Source organism: Pholcus phalangioides, unplaced genomic scaffold, assembly GCF_987345545.1.
Source record: "Pholcus phalangioides strain wild (caught in Gottingen) unplaced genomic scaffold, Ppha-v1.0 ptg000022l_1, whole genome shotgun sequence".
NCBI lineage: Eukaryota > Metazoa > Arthropoda > Arachnida > Araneae > Pholcidae > Pholcus > Pholcus phalangioides.
Window position 1 is genome coordinate 9,673,612 of NW_028301615.1, and position 20,005 is coordinate 9,693,616.

At 33.8% G+C, this 20,005-nt stretch overlaps 1 protein-coding gene and 1 long non-coding RNA gene across 2 annotated transcripts in view; one reads left to right on the top strand and one right to left on the bottom strand.

Moving 5' to 3' along the window:
• The window catches only part of tun (N-terminal glutamine amidase tungus), a 32,612-nt gene extending 30,698 nt beyond the window's left edge, over positions 1–1,914 (top strand). The window contains exon 6 of the mRNA XM_089249390.1: positions 23–1,914. Coding sequence (XP_089105516.1) covers positions 23–126 — 104 coding nt within the window. The 3' untranslated portion in view covers positions 127–1,914. The remainder of the gene's footprint in view (positions 1–22) is intronic.
• LOC149069437 (uncharacterized) overlaps positions 1–20,005 on the bottom strand; it is a 529,602-nt gene that overhangs the window by 281,068 nt on the left and 228,529 nt on the right. The window lies entirely within an intron of this gene.

A 20,005-nucleotide genomic window follows, 5' to 3' on the forward strand; every position in this document is an offset into this window, starting at 1 on the left:
ATATATTTTTCTTGTTTTTCAGAATCAACAAATAATATAGAAGACTACATAAGCATGAATCCCGAGAGAGGCATGGGCAGTGTGATGACTCTTGAAGACTTTCATAGACGTTTTGGCACATTATGAGTATCGTGTTTTTTGAAATTTTAGGTTTTTCTCAAAAATGATATTTCATTCTTCACTAACTTTCGAGGGAAAAAGATCTGTGAAACTGTATAAATTCATGTAAATTATAGGAATATACTTTAATATTATTGTACAAATAATTATGTAACAGGGTATTTTTTGACAAAATTAACCATTCAGATCTTTTGGCAAATTTAAGAACGTACATTTTACTAAGTGCTAGAGATGCGCCCACATCTGTGAACCGAAAATTTCCAGATGACTGAATATGCAGTGTATTCAACAGATAGACAATTTTGTTATCCTCTGCTTAAAAAGCAGCAAAGTTTTTGACAAGCATTATTTTTGATCAGACAATGTTGTTTCTGCTTAGAGTAATGTTTTCTTGAAAAACTCAAAGGCATAGTTGTAGCTTATTTGCTCTTGCAATCTCCTCACCTTTGTTGCGATCCAATATGTAAATTGGATGCTGCTGATATCAACCCGTTTCTCCTGTTGATCTCTAACAAAGTCTGGATACAGTGTGTCCAGACAGCTTCTTGGCCACCTTCACTTTGATCAGTTGGAGAATTTCCTCATTGGCAAGGATAAAATAAACAAGGCAGCAATTCGCGTACAGGCTTTTGGTAATCTATTTGAAGGATCTGTATTTGAAATATCAGCAATAAATCTCAAAAACTGGTTTCTTTGTTTGCACTTTAGAAATAGTAGGGAAAATAGATAAGTGCAGTAGATTTCTCTTTCGTGATAAAACACTTCCTTTGCCCGCCCGCATATATTAATAGAAAAATACATTACAAGTGGGGGGATCACCAAACAGGAGTAGAAATGGGTAGAGAGGAAAAACTTCTGTTAATAGAGTTATAATGAAGCTTTGAAATGTGTTAAGAAGTAAAGAATACAGGGGGAGCTGGAATAGAGTTCTTCCATTTGTGTTGGTCTGAGACTGTGCCCCCCACAAGGATGGGGCTGACAGGGCTCCAAATGATTTTCATTTTTTTTTTTTTTGTTTCTTCATGCTATGAATTCATTATAAAGGGGGTCTGTGAAAGTCTGGTCTTGAAGGGCCAGTAAAAAGGACTCTTTGGCCGAGGCCTTCCTCCATGATGTGGGGGGTCATCACGGTCTCTCTTATCATTAAGAGGTTGAGGAGGCAAAGATATTGTCCCAGGTGCTGATCCAGTATAAAGCTTCCAATTCACTATTTATCACAAATCGTTCAAAAGGGATTCAGCAGGACTACTATGCTCATCCTCTTCACGTATGCCTTCTGTATACTAAAAGTAAAGGGGAACCATGTCCATTTTCATCAATATTGGGATAACACTATTAATTTGCATTATTTTTGTTACACTATACATGCGTGTAGAACACTAAGCCCTAATTCAACAAATAACAGATATTCACTTTATAAAACAAGTGAGCTTCATAGAAAGACATGCTAAAAACTAAAAAAAAAATCTTCAAATGGCTCTCCTGTGAAATTTTTTTTTTGAGACATGGTGCCCTTCACCTGCAGCCAGCATACAGATATGATATGGGAGCAGTTTGAAGCTTGATTTAAACTAAAGGCAACAACACATTCCGTTATTACTGATAATAAAATTGGTTGTTATTTAGAGAATTTTTTTATCCTTTTGAATTGGTTTTGTTTTTTTTCGCTATTCTTCATTTGGATCTTCTAGGTTCATTGCAAAAAGTATTTATTTTTTCACCAAACAATATGTTGCTTGAATATATTTATTAACATGTTTTTGTATGCTAAGTTAATAAAAAATGTTTTTTTTTAAAAATTAGTTGATTCATTTGTGCCTGCTCATAACCGAACAGTGGAACTTGATTAGTTCAAACTTTTACAAATCAAGTTTCTACTTTATTTAATGTTAAAATTTCTTGTTTAAATCGATTTTTTTGAATATTTTTTCTAATTCAAAGTTGGAGGGAGAAAAATATTATGATTATGAACAAATGACGACAGTGGAAGAAAATCCACCAGCAGTGCCAGACATTATTTTTCTTGACTAGTTTCTTCTATCTTCATTATCCAGGGCTATTGGCTGCTGACCAATTTGTTAAAGCGTAAATATTCAAAACTAAAGGTTAAAGAATTCTGCCATTTCTGAATTTAGAAGCACAATGAGTGCCGTTTTTTTTACCTTAACTTCTGGCTCGACAACCATGCTGAATTATCCCGTCCGCTACTTTACTGCACACCAACTCCAGTCATATATCGCCATATGGCAATTTCTAACTAGTGGAGTTGGGTGGAAAATGAAGGTGTCATCTGTTGGTTTTCTCAGGCTTGGTACATAAAGAACTTGTATTTGACGTTATTCCCTCGGATTCGAACCTGTGCACCACTCAGGCGTTATTCTGTCCACTGATTGTTAGGTCAGTCCTGAAGATAACTCTTTTTCTTTAAAAACTGCATCCTTTATATGCCAAAACATATGTCAGAATTTGCTTTTTACATTGGATTTATTGGTTAGCAACTCAGTTCAAAAAGAATGATTAGTTTTGATGATTGGAAACTGTCAGAACCATACGATCTAAATAAATTTGTAAAAAGATTATTTGTGCTGAATTAATTTGCCAAAATTGATTGGATTGGGGAGCAATTTCAGAAAAAGTGTCCATGTAGAAAGAATTGAAAATTATTATTTGTAAATTTTTGATGTTTTGATAATTTAATGCCCATTTTAACATTGTTCAGCCGGAATGTATCAAAATGGTGTACCACTTGATTTGAATTGTGTTGTTCAACCTCTGGAAACAGATTTCAGGGCAGTTTTTCTAATAAGATTTTAATGAAAATACATATTTTCTCTTTTACCTTACAAATGATTAACAAAATTTGGGAAACAGTTTCGTAACTGATGATATCAGTAACTGTTTCCATAAATCACATGGTCAAGAAACTAGTGATACCGATTCCAGAACGGTGGAATAAATGTAAGCTACCATCCATATATTAATATAATAATAATCTTATGTGAATATTAATGACTAAGTTGGCAATTTGTAGTCATTTTATGGGTCCAGGATAGATTAGATAATTCATATTTGGTATAACTTAAACTGGTTTGTATTAACCAAGTCCAAATGTATTATGAAGCATCAGTTATGATTTTTTTCCCTGCCCAATGAGCCTACAATACCAAAATACTGTAAATAATCTCTTAAAACGAATTGCGGCATCCATGAATTATGAGATAGAACTGAGTTCTAAGTTTCTCACAGGAGTTTGAGTTTTTTTTCAGGGTTGGTAAAAAACCCGGTTTTTAAAAAAAAAAAACAAAAAACCAGGTTTTTTTGGTTTAAACCGGTTTGTTTTAAATAGTATTAACATTAAAAACAATGAAATTTCTGAAAAGTCATTCAAACTTCCAATAATTAACTAAAATAAAATGTTTATTAATGTAATTAACACTATTCCCATGCTAATTAATCAATAAATATTTATTACATTTTAACAAAAACCACCTTTTCAAATTTAATTATTTTTTGCTTAACTCAATGCATTATTGTGTGTTTGAAAATTCTTTTAATGTTATTATTAATCATATAATATATAAAGGTTTTTCTCCAGTTACTTTCAGTATACTTAATTAGGAAGCTATTTTGCAAAAAGTAATAAAAATTAGGTGAATATAATGTATTTAATGAAGCATGAATAATGCAGATTAATTAGCAATGATTTACGATATACAGGGTGATTATAACTAAAGTTCTGATTTCAAAACACTGTAAAAAAAGAACAATTGTCAGAATGACTTGAAAATTGACATGAATATTCCTGAAAAAATTCAACTTTATTTGATAAAGGGGAAAAAATACTTAAAAATGTAAAATTAATGACATCATCCAACATGTGGGAAATTTGCTCGCAGAATGGAAATGATACCTTAATTATAGCATTCCACGATTTCCTAATTCATGGAAACATCACAAAAAACGAAGTAATTGAACAAATAACTACAACTTACTTAAGAAATGTTAAATATGTTGTCCAACCTGAGGTTGACAACAACAGAATTGTTGTTCAACAACAGAATTGTTGTTCAACAACAGAATCGGAGTATGCCATGGTCATGATGTGGAGGTGCTTGCAATTCAGCTTTATTAAATCAAACGCCCCCCGTTAATATTCCTGAGGAACTTTTAACATATAGGGGATGTGCTGGAGATTGCAATTCACCAAATTTTGCAAACTGACCACTGTTTATAACATTTTGAGGTACCCCCACAGCCAGAAGTTACAAGGGTTAAGGTGCATCCTGTCAAAATGGGTCTTCAGCAGCTGCTTTGCTGGTATTGCAATGTGCATCTTGATAGAAGTTCTATCCACACACTGATGCTGTGCCAAAATGATGTGGTTGCACAAAATAGATTATACTGCTGGCCAAGTACAGCATCATCTACCTGCACATTTTGCACTACTTGAATTTTTTTTTCCTTTTGCGAAAGAAACTTCCATTGCTTCAGGAATACTCATGCAAATTTTCAAGTCATTCTGACCAGTAGTTCTTATTGAATAGTTATGGAATCAAAACTTCAAATTATAATCACCCTGTATATAGCTGATTATTTTTCATAAATCTGTTATTATTACTCAGTAGAACCCTGATTAACTGGGCTTAACAGTGTGAAAGTATAAAAAAAACTACTATTGAATATTAAGACTGGGAGATATACAGTAGGAGACGTGCTACTTCTTATGGGAAAGAAAATGAAAATGTATGTGAGGTAATGTAACTACTAGTACACTGGTCTTTGTCCTTTAAGGACAGCTGATGTCTTTATTGGATTATAGGACCACCTGCCCCTAGCATGATGGTGTCACTACTGTTGCTGCTTCTTTGTGAAGGGAAAAAGAAACCCTGTGAGATAATACACCACTACATTTAGATGTGTGATGCAATCCTTATTCATGAATTTGCTGAAGATAGAGCATCAGAATGTAGCCAAAGGGTAGAAAATGTTGTAAGAATGAGAAATTTTGGCTTTTGTATATAACTTTAAATAAATAAGATGCTTCATATGAAAAATATATATATATATATTCTGGCCACTTTTATGAGACTTTTTGAAAAAAACTGCTTATAAAATCTTATGTCATTTAAAGATATACCATCAGAATGTACCCCAAGGATGTAAAATGTGGTAAAAATGAAACATTTTGGCTAATAATGAACCAATATGATATTTTTCAAGGAATAAAACTATATTTAGGCAACTTTTATTTGATTTTTTGAAAAAAACCAAACTGGTTTTTTTAAAAAAACCACTTGGTTAAAACCAACGTGGTTTAAACCAAACAACCCTGGTTTTTTTATAGGATCAAGTTCCAAAAGATCAGAAATTCTCTTTCAGAAATAAAATGTGAAATCCTATACTACAGTAGTATTCTGAGAAAGACATGCTATATCAGTGCCTTATACATTGAGCATTGAAGGACCGGACACACCTCGATTCCCATCTCAGAGAGATATCCGGAAATTTATTAATTTATGTGAAAATAACAAACAATGATATACATATATACAATTGTATACGTATACAATAAAGAATCAGGAGTAAAAATTGTGATCATAGCACATTATCCACAGATAATCGGTGAGTAATCGTAATAGTCCGTATATAAATAATTAAAGAATAATTTTTGTCTTGTATGTCATAGAATCTGAAACTGAGTTTATCCAATCTAGAATATACCAATCTCAGCAATCAAGCTGTAATAAGATATAAATTGACATCTATATAGTCAGCATCTCCATTTTATTCACACCTGCCAGAAAAGGATGAAACAGTTGACACTTGTCTTCTTAGGCGTAAATTATATAGATTATTAGGTGTTGGTGAAACAACCGATGCTTTTCTTCTTGGCCGTAAATTATACTTTTTAATAGGTAATCATGTTACCACTCTTGTTGGCTCGTAAGACGGGTCCTCAGATCGTGAATGTCGTCCCCTTTATCCCACAGCTCGCGTCTTATTGTGGAATAGATTTAGGTTATGGTCCCGGAATCGAATCAACCTCTGCAAACGTTGAAATTTCAGAGGGCTGTCTAGAATTCTTATCTTCCAAGCCAGCATCTCTGGCAGTTGGCCAAAGTGGAAGTGTCTCGTCTGGGGACATGTGATGTAGTGCCATAGGGAACCATTTGAACCGCAGATGCATATGCAGCGCCTTATACAGAAAAATAACTAGAAGAATCAGGTCTCGCCCTCAATTGTTTTTAGAATCCTTTCTGTGATTCAAAAGGATGGTATGGGAGGAATGTTCATGTTAAAATACCCCACCACCTCTCGTAATCCTTAACAATACTTAAAGAACTACTACTATTTGATCATATGTGCAACTCGTATGCTATGGAATTTGTAAAGTATTGATTATATGCAGGAATGTGTTGTGGTGTACCTCTGTGGTCCTAACATTTTTATGTTGTCAGAGTTATGCTTATTTCATGTTATATTGGTGCCTGCCTTCCACGGATGTGCCAAATGCATAGCTGCCAACTTTTGAAAATGAAAATTCGGGAGATTTTCTCACGAACCCGTATTTTATGCTAAAACCACTCCCTAATAAATAGAAAAGGGATTTTTTCCAAATAAAATAGGGATTTTACACACATGGAAGTGAAACCTTTGGTAATAAAATCCCTATGCAAAAAATTGGAGGCTAAAACTTCAAAATGGTGATCTAAAAAAATAAATATTGTGTTCAATCAGAAATGCTGTGAACAAATATTCTGTGTGAATGACCCCAAAATCATCGGAACATGAAGGGAAAAAAAAGTGTCAATTTTTAAACAGCACTGACTTTTTGTGACAATTGATTGATGTTTTTTTTTTCATTTCACATGAGTGATGTCAGTCTTTCCACCATGACCGATGTTTATGTCCGTCACATAACTTGTACAAAAAGGAAAAGTCGTCTTTTTCTGGAACGTTTGATGAAAGGAAATTCATCGTTGAATAAGTATCTTTAAAATTGATTAAATATGTTTTTGCTTATCAGTATTCATGTTTTGTTATATCGCACGTACGTAACTTCAACAAAAGAAATTTCGACCACATGCACATCACTATAATCTTCAATTATTATCCAGGACTATTGGCTGCTAAGCTATTTCCCTGCACGATAAGACAAACAACTTTCTTGTTACCATCAGAAGGTTTGTAAAACTTACTTAAAAAGGGAATTTCTCCATTAGGACATGTGACATCATTTCGAAAGGGTAAAAAACAGGCAAAAGACATGTGACATCATTTTGAAAGGGTAAAAAACAGGCAAAAGACTGCCCCACAATTCCTTAGGGATGGTTTTCATAAGAGGGAATTTTTTTTAAAGTTGTGAATTTTAGGGATAATTAGGGATCTTTTGTGATTTTTGTAAAAATTCAGGAGATTTAAGATCTTTTCGGGAGGCCGAGGTATAAAGCTAAAATTCGAGAGACTTGGCAGCTATGCAAATGCGTAAATTTACATGTAACTATCATGTTAAAAGTCTACGTACTCGCAGTCACACCTCAAAGTTGAAAAACCAGCTTCGATCGACCAAACAATAGTACCGTCAACAAGGTGTTGGAACCTTGCGATGAGAGTCCCCGCACGATGCCCACAAAACCATACAGAGGAGATACTGAAACAACACAAACTAAGTACTTTCAGGCGAACAACAAATGCATGAAACGTGAAAACAAAATCAATTTATTATTTGTGAAAAGATATTGGCTGACAAAAAAAAGGTTTATACATAAATATTTACAAAATTATTACATATTAGTGGTAAAAATTGTGATTTCATGCCTTGCTAAAATAAAACCTGTAAAAGAATAAAAGGCCACACAGTTTTGATAAAAACTTAAACAATTATTTCAATATAAAAAAGTGTGCATCTTCAACAATTTTTCTTATTCACACATTCAATACATTAAATATATATAAATATTATTCTCTGATGGACCAACACTGATAAGCCATGATATCTGAAGAAAAACTAAAGTTATTTTATCACCTTACCTGTGAGGCACTTATATACATGTCAAAATCACAAACAATCAATCATCATCCAAAACAAAAATTATATTTGCATTACATATAAAATTCTGCGACTACGTATATACGTTCAAACTTTGGCATTCAAAGAGCTGTTAAAACCAATTACTTAAGCTCAGGGCAATGCAATCCCGCTAATCCAAACTCACTGGGAAATGGACCTCTTCAGATAATATTTGAGTTTTTTTTTTTCACATTTAACACCTTTAATTGCAAGTATACTTGGACAAAAGCTCCAGACCTACCGATTCTGGTCAATCAGAGCTGCCTTGATGAACCTAAAAATACCTGGCACCGCTTTTCAATTTTCGTAAAAAAAGTCTTCCAGTTGTTAAACAGACAAATAAACGCCTTAAAGTTGAAAGATCTCATTGGGTATCTAGTGAAAAATCTCCATTCACTTCACAGCATCAAAAGATGTGCAAATAGCCACCATCCCAGCTCATTTGTAGACGCAGACTACTCGCTACCATGTACACGATCTAGAGCATCTACAGCATCATCAGAAAGGAATCGTGCATCCCCGCCCAGCAGGGTTCACAGATTAAATCATGATTAAAATCAAGAAATTTAAAAATTCTATTTTTTCTACTAAAATTTTATTTTAACTTTAATTATATCCAAGTAAATATAACCTAGCATAGTATTTGTGTTTGTGTACTGTAGTAAAGTCATAAAGTTCTTGATTAAAAGAAATATAGAAGATTGAAGAGCATTATTACTAAAAAGTTGCTCGTGGCACAACTGACAAAAAAATATTTACATTCGAAACACATTGTATTTGCACATCACACTTTCAAATGCCTTCATTAAATTAGAAACACAATTTCCGGGTACATACTTTTTATGCATTGGAAATTTATCGCTTGTTCTGTTATTGCATAGCAGCACTTGATATTGCTGTCTTTTTCCTGGTAGAGTAGCGCTAGAAAAATTATAATTCTTGAACAAATAAGGGCCTCTAAGCTTTTTAGCTAATTTCAACAAAAAAAATTAACTTTCACAGTTTTATTTTTTATTTTTTTTGTACAAATCGACCAAAGCATTTCTTTAGGCTGCATCAAATGCTGCAGGAAACGCACACTAACAAATGAATGATATGCGCATGGAATGCTCTTGAGCCATCTGATTAGCACTGTATTTCGTTCCATTATAAAACTAGATGGTTTCAGCAATTTTTCTCACTTTGAGAATATATATTTCAATTCATATGCATTGAACGTAGAATATTTTCCTTTTTCTTTCCCAGAAACCAGAAAAATGTAATGTTTTTGTCTGTAAACATGCCAAATGTGTTTCATATAAAGGGATCGCATTCTGATTAATTTCAGGCCACCACATTGGCCCGCTTGCTAAGTGCGGCAGAGCTGCCCAGATGCAGCGGTACTGCCGAAAAAGGCTTCATTCAGGTCAGATAAAATTTCGCTTGTCTTTTATTATTCTACCTACCAAGGTAGTTTTGTTCTCTCAAGTATTTCAGCAAATATTTATGAAGATAAACAATCATCATGTGCCCAAATTTCTACTAGCGCTTTCAGGTAAGATTCAATGATTCCCATCAATAAATTTTTAACCACAGTTTTTTAGTATTTTTATTTCATAATTAGTTGATCATTAAAGATACTCTTAATTAGCCAAAGTGAGCATATTTATATTAGGAGAAATTTGATGCCATGATTAGACAAAATATTTGCTGCATATGACTATGAAAGTGCCTATAACATTACTGGTTCTTCTAGGTATAACTAAAATTATCTCAGCCAATTTTTTTTTTTAAATTGATAATATTTGGACAGTATAATGTTTCCGTATTTTTAGGAAAGGTCATATAAGGTCCATATTTTTAGAGAAATTTCAACATTCTAAACGATCTGGTTCATCATGAAAATCAAGTGAGGATCGAAAACAGTCACAATGACAGGTGTGGTCCTTCTGGTGTTAAAAATACTTGGAGTAGAGTTATATTTAAAAAAGGAAGCAATCAGCTCCACTAATTTTCTCTATTTGTGGAGCAAATTGACAGAGCTTAAAATATAATAAGTATCAATAATCGTAAAATTCATAGCTAAGGCTGATCCATTTCATGATTTCATCTTTGAAGAAACATTGTGTCACAGACATATCCTTCGGATTGGTGTACTACACATTTTAATTTAATTAAGGGTTGTGTGTGTGGTGAAATACCCTAAAGCAGAATATGCAGAAATCTATGACGTACATCATAGAACAATCAGTGCTATTGCAGAACAATCTGGAAAATTTTTGAGAAAAGTGTAGAAAATACTATTATGTGCATTTTTACCACACAGAACATTTCCAATCAACAGAGGACATTTTGCTGTACAATGCAAAACATTGGGGGTGAAACAGCAGACTAAAGAGCCATACTTCTGCATCTGTTGAAAAATTATTTTCCATGTCTGGGTAAGCACTCAGCTAACTCTGGAGATAATTATTTTTTTGTTTTAAGACTTCAGAAAAACACCTTAGTGCTGATTGGAAAGAATAATAAATGTTCTAACAAAACAACATTAGTACAGTTGGATTACATTTTTACCAAAAATCCATAGAAGAATAAAATTGTGTAATTATTAAGCAGCAACATGCTAGTTAAAAACACATGAATTCAATTTCAAACAAAACAATATTGCCAATATAATGTTTTTTAATTAGTTCATGCAGAAGACCCTTTGATTGTACAACTAGTGAAAAGAGAAACCCTACAGAATATGTGATGGTGAATTGTCGCCACAAGGCATTTGTTTCACAAAAGATGGTAGTCCTCGTGAATAAAAGCACCTTTCTTCACAAAAAAATATTTATCGGTGAAGTTGATTCAGGCTCTACAAACTATCATGTTACATAAGCAAATTTTTGGTGTTCATTTCCTTTGCCTGTTAAGAGATTATTAATCTATACATTGATGCTATATTAAATTTGATGAAAAAATTATGCATTCTTAACGAATTACAAGATTAATTTTGCTTAAAAGCAATCAGTTAATTTAAATTTACAACAAATCTGATTTAACTCAAATTTATCAGATTTTTTCATACCAGGATATGGTCAAAATCTGGAATATTATGGATACAAATTAGAGTGGATAGAAAAAACTAGTGTTGTTATAAGTAAAGGCAAAGAAATGTAGATGATCTTAATAATTAATACCTATGTCTGCTGATGCAGACTGGGACAAATGATACATGGAAAGTTTGCATCCTAATGATGATTCCAGACAGAGATTTTGACTATTTATTAATCACTGATGAGATCCATATAGATGATTTCAAATTGTATTTAAAAAAATAGGAAATTGGCAATTCAATCTGTAAGAGACAAGATGCTCTATCATGGACGTACAGTATGCCAGTAAATAATTAACATGATTTCAATAATTCTTTTCACAAGTGTTAATGAATTCCCCATCTTATGAAATTTTGATGATTTACTTGTTATATTTGAATATTTCTTGAGTAAAAAAGTGCGTGTCTCAGAGATACCCACGTCAGTAAGGTCAATGGGTGATAACGCTGTAAGGCAACGTGATACGAGTGCCTGCTGGCTCCAAAGTTGTCAAAGACTTAACTGCAACTAAAAAAACAAATGAAAAATTGAAATTAGAAAAAGTAATTCAGAATGAAACTCTTCAATGGTTTTTGAGCTTCTGGGTTCACCCACTAAGATGCCACTGTAAATAGCAATAATTGACAGATAATGACACTGTCAATGACACTAAGATGACACTGTAATTAACAGTGATTGATTAGTGGCCATATTTCTTCTTTAGCAATTACCATAGATGTATTTATTGATTGAGCAAGCATGCAATATACACATGGGCAGGACTGTTTTGACAAAAAACATGGCTGGCCACTGTGAAAAACACTGTAAGCCGGGCTTACATCCCAGAAGGGACAGAGGTGCAAGCAGGGGGGGGGGGGGAGAAGCATGGAGTCGTTCCCCCTTCAAGAGAATCAAAAAGAATCAAAATATGGAGAGAATATAATTTTATATACCATCTTAACCTATTTCTGTAAATTTAACATATTTTTTGAAGGCAAAATTTCTTTGGAAGAGATTTGTTTCCCCTAAAGGTTGATCCTCTGTACATCCGTTGGGAAGATATGAGATATATATCACTTGTATATAGATTTAAAAAAAAAAAGAAAAAAAAAAAGCAATTGTATAAACTAATGTGTAATTGTGTGAATTAGTATAAGTAACATATTAACAATTGGGAGAGAGATATATCATGTTAATCACTTTGCCTATAAGTTACATGCAGTACTGTAAACAGTGTAACAGTGCCGACCAGAGCACTGATGCTATTTCACGAGGGAACGGAAGAGACCTAAGCATCTCCACCTAAATGCACTTGGTGTCACATTTGGGTGTGCGCCACACGTGACAATGAACAGTAGCCAAAAATAAGAGCGTAGTTCGATGAATAAACGCTCATTATCATTGCAACTTCAGCAGATGGGCAGCTATTTGTCATGATGGGAAGCGCAAAGATTCCAAATCATCCAAGCCTTCCATTGGTCAGCGGTGGTTCGTTGTGTGTTGATGCCAAACGTCTAAAGGATCACAATGTACGAGTTCAGAAGGTATGCCATGGACTACCTGTGAACACAGTGCCTAGTGTCACTGCTAGGTAAAAACTTAATAGCAGGGACATACATCAGATGGGAGTAATTCCATCACAAATTCGCATGGAGTCCTACGTTTTACGCGGCCAATATGAACTGTATTCGATGAATGCGACCAGACTAGCAGCTGGGAGCTTATTGTGAGCGCCCAGCCTAAAATGTCTTCCGAACTTTTATAATCGAATCCAGTGAGCAGTGAATCTTCATATACCTTAGAAATCTGCGATTATCGTGGGTTGTAGTGGATGAAGCCAACAGGTGTGTTCAAAGTTCACCTCGGAGAAAAGACAAACTCTGTAACGCGTAGTTCCAATAACAGTGGTGCACTGGGAAAAGCAGCATCTCAATTTTCAATTTGGTTTTCTGGAACCATGACGGCTGACAGTTGTTCTCTAATTGGAGTGTTGTCCAATTGGTACATTTCATCATGAAAGAAAATAACGAACTATTTGTGACTGTGTGACGCTAAGAGACACTGAACGTCGAAATAGTGACATTTTAGTGTTTCGTTCAGGACGATTTTTAGATTAAGAATCATAACAAGATAAATACTCTTGCGAGTAGAAAATGCAGCAAGAATTTCTGAATAACACGTCAGGTGTTGTTCAAGTGTCTATGTACAATATACTGTATAAGCTACATCTTTCTGATAGCAAACAGTGAATAATATACTAAGAAGTATCATAGGTTGAAATCCGTGTGTTTGTATGTCTTACTGTGTTATATATATTATGTTATATTTATTTCTTACAGGTTTGGCGCATTTATTTTGTTTTATTAGTTCAGGTACTGCTTAGTGCATTTCAATTGAAGTATCATGATATTTGTTTACATTTTGGTGGGAGTGTACAACATGCGTTATTAACGTATGTAATAGAAAGAAGATGAGTTGACATGAAGAGAATATTAGATTGTTTGAATGTTCATTTCCAGCAACATGAATGGTAGTTTGCTGATATGCTGACACATTGTAAGGGAAAGAGAGTATCATCATCATCGCTCACCATGGAAAGGGGGAAAAAAATGGATTTTTTTTTTTAGAAAAAGGGGAGGAATGTTAACTAGCTTGTGCTAGTTAAAATAGAAATATAGAATAGGGGGAATATTTAAAATTATTATTTTCAGATATATTTAAAATTGATAGTTTGGAGTATTTTAATTTGTTTTGGATTTAACTATTTAGAACTGTAGGTCAGGCGCCGATAGCAGGCGACAGTAACCGATATACTATAGTACAGCAAACAAATAATTGAACAATAGGAACATAAATAAGAATGGTTGTCTATGGATGGTAGACATGTTTCTTGAGGGTTTAAAGTAAGTGGCGTCATGTCGATGGAAGAAGCTTTGTCCAAGCGGTGGGAACATAGTCCCAATTAAAAGAAATACAATCACAGGCCGATGTAAGTAGATGGGGCAATCACCATTCATTAGGGAATCTTTTAGTTACCATCACAAAGCATCTGGTCGGTTGTACTTCAGGGGTGCCCTAGGCAAAAGGGATCGTCCTAGGAGTGTTTTCTTGGAGAAAAAGCGGGGGAATCGTAGAAAATAAAGGGAACCAACGAATGAATAGACAAATTTTCAAGATTGAGAATAGATGACGGCCATTTAAGTAGAAGTAGAATCCCTTTATTTAGGGGGTGCAATTAAAGTATAACAGAGGATCTAAAATGCCGAGTGTTAGTCATGGGAAGCTTCAATGTAGGTTAGGCCATGGCCGTTGGGGTTCTCTGGGTCCTGAAGGGCGAGTCCTTTGGACAAAGAAATTAGGGATGGATCGGCAGTGGCCAGTCTTATGAATAAACCTTCAAGAAACGAATAGAAACTTAGAGATGATGGGTAAAATATCAAATCAAATTAAATGGGTGGAGTTTTCCAAGGGTCGGGGGACGTCCGAAATGAAATCTTAAAGGGAGGAGAAAATCTGGATACGGGGAATTGAGAATTGGAGAGTTAGAGAAAAATGCAGTAACGAAACTAGACTGAAAAAAAGATGATTTGTGAAGACGAGAGTTGTAATCAGAGGAATCGGTTTCTTGGCTGCGATGAGTGTCTAAGGGGCTAAAGCTAAAGACTGGAGAAGGGTCTCTCTCTGCAACTTGGTGAGTGATGCATGGATTATATTCTCTCTCCCATATGTGACATATAGTGTAGGTACTAGTAATTAATTTTTTTGGGGGCGAACTGAGATGTAATGGAAAATCACGGGTCATATAATGTTCAGGGCCAAGAGCTTAATTGTTTTGGGGGCCAACCGAAGATTTTGTTAAGTATCTTTGAATGGAATATGTATTAATATTTTTAATAAGGTTGGTGATATGACGAATACAATTTGCATTAATTCAATTAACTACAGTGTAAATAAAGTAATTAACTTCCAGCATCTCGTGTATGACTACTTTGTGTAAACTTTGCCTGGGTTACATACTTTATAAACACAACACAACGCAATTGAAATCAGGGAACGGTATTCGCTTACGTACTTACGAGAACAGTCTCAAACCCGAACGGGCTAACAGTTTTGGGAACCTAAAGGGCCATGTTTTCATGGGTATTTTTTCCCTTCTTTTTCATGCACTTTTTTCTGAGCTGTTCGGGATTAGCGGGGTGCTAGAGGACTTTATATGTACTTTCAAAACAATTCCATGCATTTGATGCCATAATACTCAGAATTTCTATAAAAAATTTGTTCAAACTTGGATCATGTTTATTTACCGTATTTTCTAGCATATAATCCATAAATCATATACTAAAAATGCACCTGAATTTCTTTGTGGATTTCAGCTATGTATTATCTGCAGTGTTTTCCTGAGAAGTTTGAGTAGGAAAAAATAATTTCAACAATTTCTGAAAAATAATTTTTTGAAGAGATACTGATAGAATATACATAGATGTTAGTAGAAGAATCAACAACTTTTAAAAGACGTGACCAGCAACCTTTACCATTCCTTAAAAATTTCGCTATTGATGAATGAAATTTCCGTAAGAAAATTATATGCCACCGCAGATCATATTATGGCATTTTTTTCTCAATAATAGCAAATCGTACACTGCTGCAGATTATATGAAAAATTAAGATATTCGCACATCAAAACGCTTTACTTTTTTCAAGACTTGCATCATTCCTTATTGATCAATGTAAAAAATATTTAAAATAAATTCTTTTTTGACACTCATTATAACCATTCCTCACATTATAGCGGCCATTACATTATAACATCAGATAAGCCCAAGCATTTCCCAATTGGGGGTGCCTGGACCCCGAGGGGTCCACAGCTCAATTGTAAAATAATGAAAAAAAAATTAATGCTAAGTTGAAAATACTAATAATAAATACTTAAAAAGAAAAGTTTCAATTAAATTAACTCACAAAAACACCATTGCGATGTTGGTAGACTGCAGTAGTAATATCATGATCTGACAAAAATTGTACTTGTAGCGACATCTCTCAATAGGAGTACAAAACATTTAAGTCAGGCAATCCGCACATCACTACCTGCATCATATTTACTAGTACTGGGCATATACCACTTTGTGATTATTAATAACCAATCCTCCATAGAATCGGTTCGTAAGAATCGCAATAAGAATCAAGCCTCAAATGCAACTATGATGTGATTGTTAAATGGAATTTTTAAGGTCACAGGAAGATGGACCGGCAGAAAAGTTTCCTGTTTGGGGAATTTCGTCACTGATAAATCAGTCCCCAGCTAAAAATTAATGTGTTGTTGACAAGTTGGGGGGGGGGGGGGAAGAGGAATTTTAAAACAATGTTAGCCTGAAAAAAATAGAGTTTATTTTAAAAAATATGAATATATTTGAGAAGAAATGATAAATGCATAATACTTTTTGAGCCATGTTGCAGTAAAAACCAAAACAATTATCCAATATGATTTATAAAAGATTTTTCCCATGTTCACCGGGATGCAGCCCTGCCACTCTTCACAAAGGAGGGGTTATGCTATATATACAGTAAAACCTGTCTAAGATGGACACTATGAGATGGAAACCTGTCTTAAATGGAACAAATAGTCTTGGGAATAATTAATGTTTTTTTGTTTTTTTCAATCGTAGGAAACCTCTAAGACTGAAACTGTCTAACGCGGAAATGGAAGGCATACTTAGTTCATTCGTAGATGCAAAACCTGCTAAAATTGAAAGAATTTCTGGTCATGTGCAAGTTTTTGCCCTTTGGACGAGAGCAAAGTTAAGTCGTTCTGATTCCCTTTTTGTTAGGCAAACTCTTTCACTTATTGGAAAAATGATAAATGATAAATGCTTATTATCTAGCTGAACTGGTTCTGGGGGGGGGGGGGGGGGGGGGGGGTTGAGAAAAAGTGGATTTAGGGAGACAGAAAGATTGTTCACAATTTAACAATACCGTGTTTTGGCTACTGCAGAGATTTTCATTCAGTGTAGAGATGGCCATCAGCAACAAGAAGCGCGTATTGAATTTGAAAAAATTTCAATGTTACAGATATGTAGAATTGAAGTTTAACTATTAACGTATTTTAAATATAAAATTTCAGATGTATAGTTATTTGAAACAGCAAACATGAAAAAATTGAAAATAATAATATACATGTCTCTGTTTAAAACTTGCTGGTTTATAGAAGTTAGGGTAATGTTCTCAAAACAAGTTTTGTGAACGATAGAGATAAATTCCTGCAATATATCTACGACAACCTGTGTGGAACGGAAAATAATTTCAGTCTCTTGACCTTCCGTTTTATACAGGTTTCACAATGTGTTACTGTGAAAATGATAAAGAGCTGTTATTATGAATAATCACTGGCCATTTAGGTATAAGTTCGATGAATTTTTTCAGATACCACAAATTATCACATTTGTAGGTCATTATGCATAATTGTCAAACCATGGTTAATGTGATGAATGAGTCATCGTTATGTTTACATTGTGTATGCAAGTAAAGCTAATATTGCAAGACTAACAATTTTTATAATATACCTCATGTTTACTTAAATTAGCTTTCATGGCAAAATGCATATGGTACTATACATGCATCATATAGCTGCTTCATGGTCAAATAAAAAATAATAGTGATCAGATAATACACAGTAATATTAAAAATTGACATCGCTTCTGTAATGTTGGCTTTTTTACATACATTGAAGTAAGTGGAAAAAAAAACCACAGCAGCAGGTTAATAATGATTTTTATATTTACGTGCAATTATATTTTGGCCGATTAGAGCTTCTTCTCACGTATTTTGTGAGAAAAATTAAATTTTCTCTCAATTTTTAAACTCAGAAATATTGTTAAATCTTCAAGTTCCCATGACATAAAAAATTTGAAGTATTTATGACCCATCGATCATGATATTTATGGGTTGAAAATTGAAGAATTATGCATAATCACTGGTAAATGTAGCAAAATTTATCAAACTTTATTGAGATGATCCAATTTTAACACTGTTACCAACATATATATGCTGCATATAGACTCCACTGTTTTCCGCATTATTATTATTATTTGGTGCTATTCCTGCATTTTTATGTGAGAACAGAATTAATCTGCTTGTTCTTAATTTCGTTTTTGATTGGCTTCAAAAATTTTATTTAACGTGCATTTTTTTTCATATAAATTGAAGAAAAAACTAAAAATCCCCAAGTTTTTGAGAGCCATGGTTAATATAAAGTATTTTAAAATTATACGTTGCTTTCATATTATTGTTTAGAATTTTTTTTACAAATAAATTTCAGCTAAGGGAAGTATTGCAGAAAAATATTACCATGTTTTTCGAAATTTTTTAGTGTTACTTATGGCACATCAATGAAGAGTAAGTGACACGCTGATAGAAGATAATTTTTTTTTCTAAATTTTAAAACACTTTTTAATAAAGAAAAACAAGAAAAAAATGATTTCAAAAACCTCACTTTAATTTCTGAAAATATCGGCAGTGGTTTTTTAAATTATATAATTATTACTAATATATATACTGTGCAATTTTTTCATACTCATTACGTTACACGTAAAAAAAGATTTCTCTCAGTGAGATTGGCGAGAATCGGCCATACCTTACCAAAGCCGCGCACCAATACATTGGTTAAGAGGCTTTCGTTTTTCGTTCCCATAGCAACGACTGATACGGTTCCCCCGTAGCTTCCCCTTCACTGCAAAGTTAACCTGAAACAGACCATAGGGGCCATTCAAGTATTACGTAAGGGGCCGTTCAAGTATTACTAAAGCAAATTTTTAGTCATTTTTGACCCCCTTACCCCCCCCCCCCCCCCCGTCAGCAGCTTAGAATATTTCATAGCTTCAAAAAGGGATGGTTGATTACATAAGCAATAAGCAACCTTCAAACGCCCCTCCCCCCCTTGTCATCCGAAAGTCAGCAAATCCGAAACCCCCTCCCCCCCTCGATGTTGACGTAATACTTGAATGACCCCCTATGAAGGAATATACTTATTTTTTTCCCTATATTTCCTAACACCCTATCTAAAGCCTGCACAGTGGTGCGTTTTGCGAAAAACGTGGTTAAAACTCTTTACTCGCCTTGAAACTTTTAGCATATTCTTGAAAACAGTTTGGAACAATAAATATTGTGCTTTTTTAACGGCAGGGCGCAGATTATATGATTAAAAATGATATGTTTGCATTATGGCTATTGATAGAATTGCGATAAAAAGCATAGCAGGGATTTGTTCATGATATCTCATCATCATATATATGACATTTGAATTGCAGTAACATGTAAGAATATTGCTGAGATGAATTAAAAAACTTATAACAACATAAAAATAATGCATAAAAAAATTGATTAAGAATTCAAAAAGAAGTAAAAACAGGAAATTAAAATAAGCATAAAACGTAATTTAAACACAGAAATTTATGATAAAAATTTGTAATGGATGGAAAATTGGTTGTGGTCTGGGTGTAAAATCTTATGGTCACTACTATACATTAATTGTGTATCATAATAACATTATAATAATTATAATTTATTAACAACTAGCTATAATACCTGACGTTGCCCAGGTTTTCTCAACATACTGCGAGCATTGAAGAAGTCACAAACCATTGTAAAGAAATAAACATATCTGAGGCACATTGTTAAGGAACCATGGTGAATAAAGTAAACATTCCAAAAGTCATTGTTGAGGCCCAAGAACCATTCTTGCCTGACAATTTCGGGCATTTGA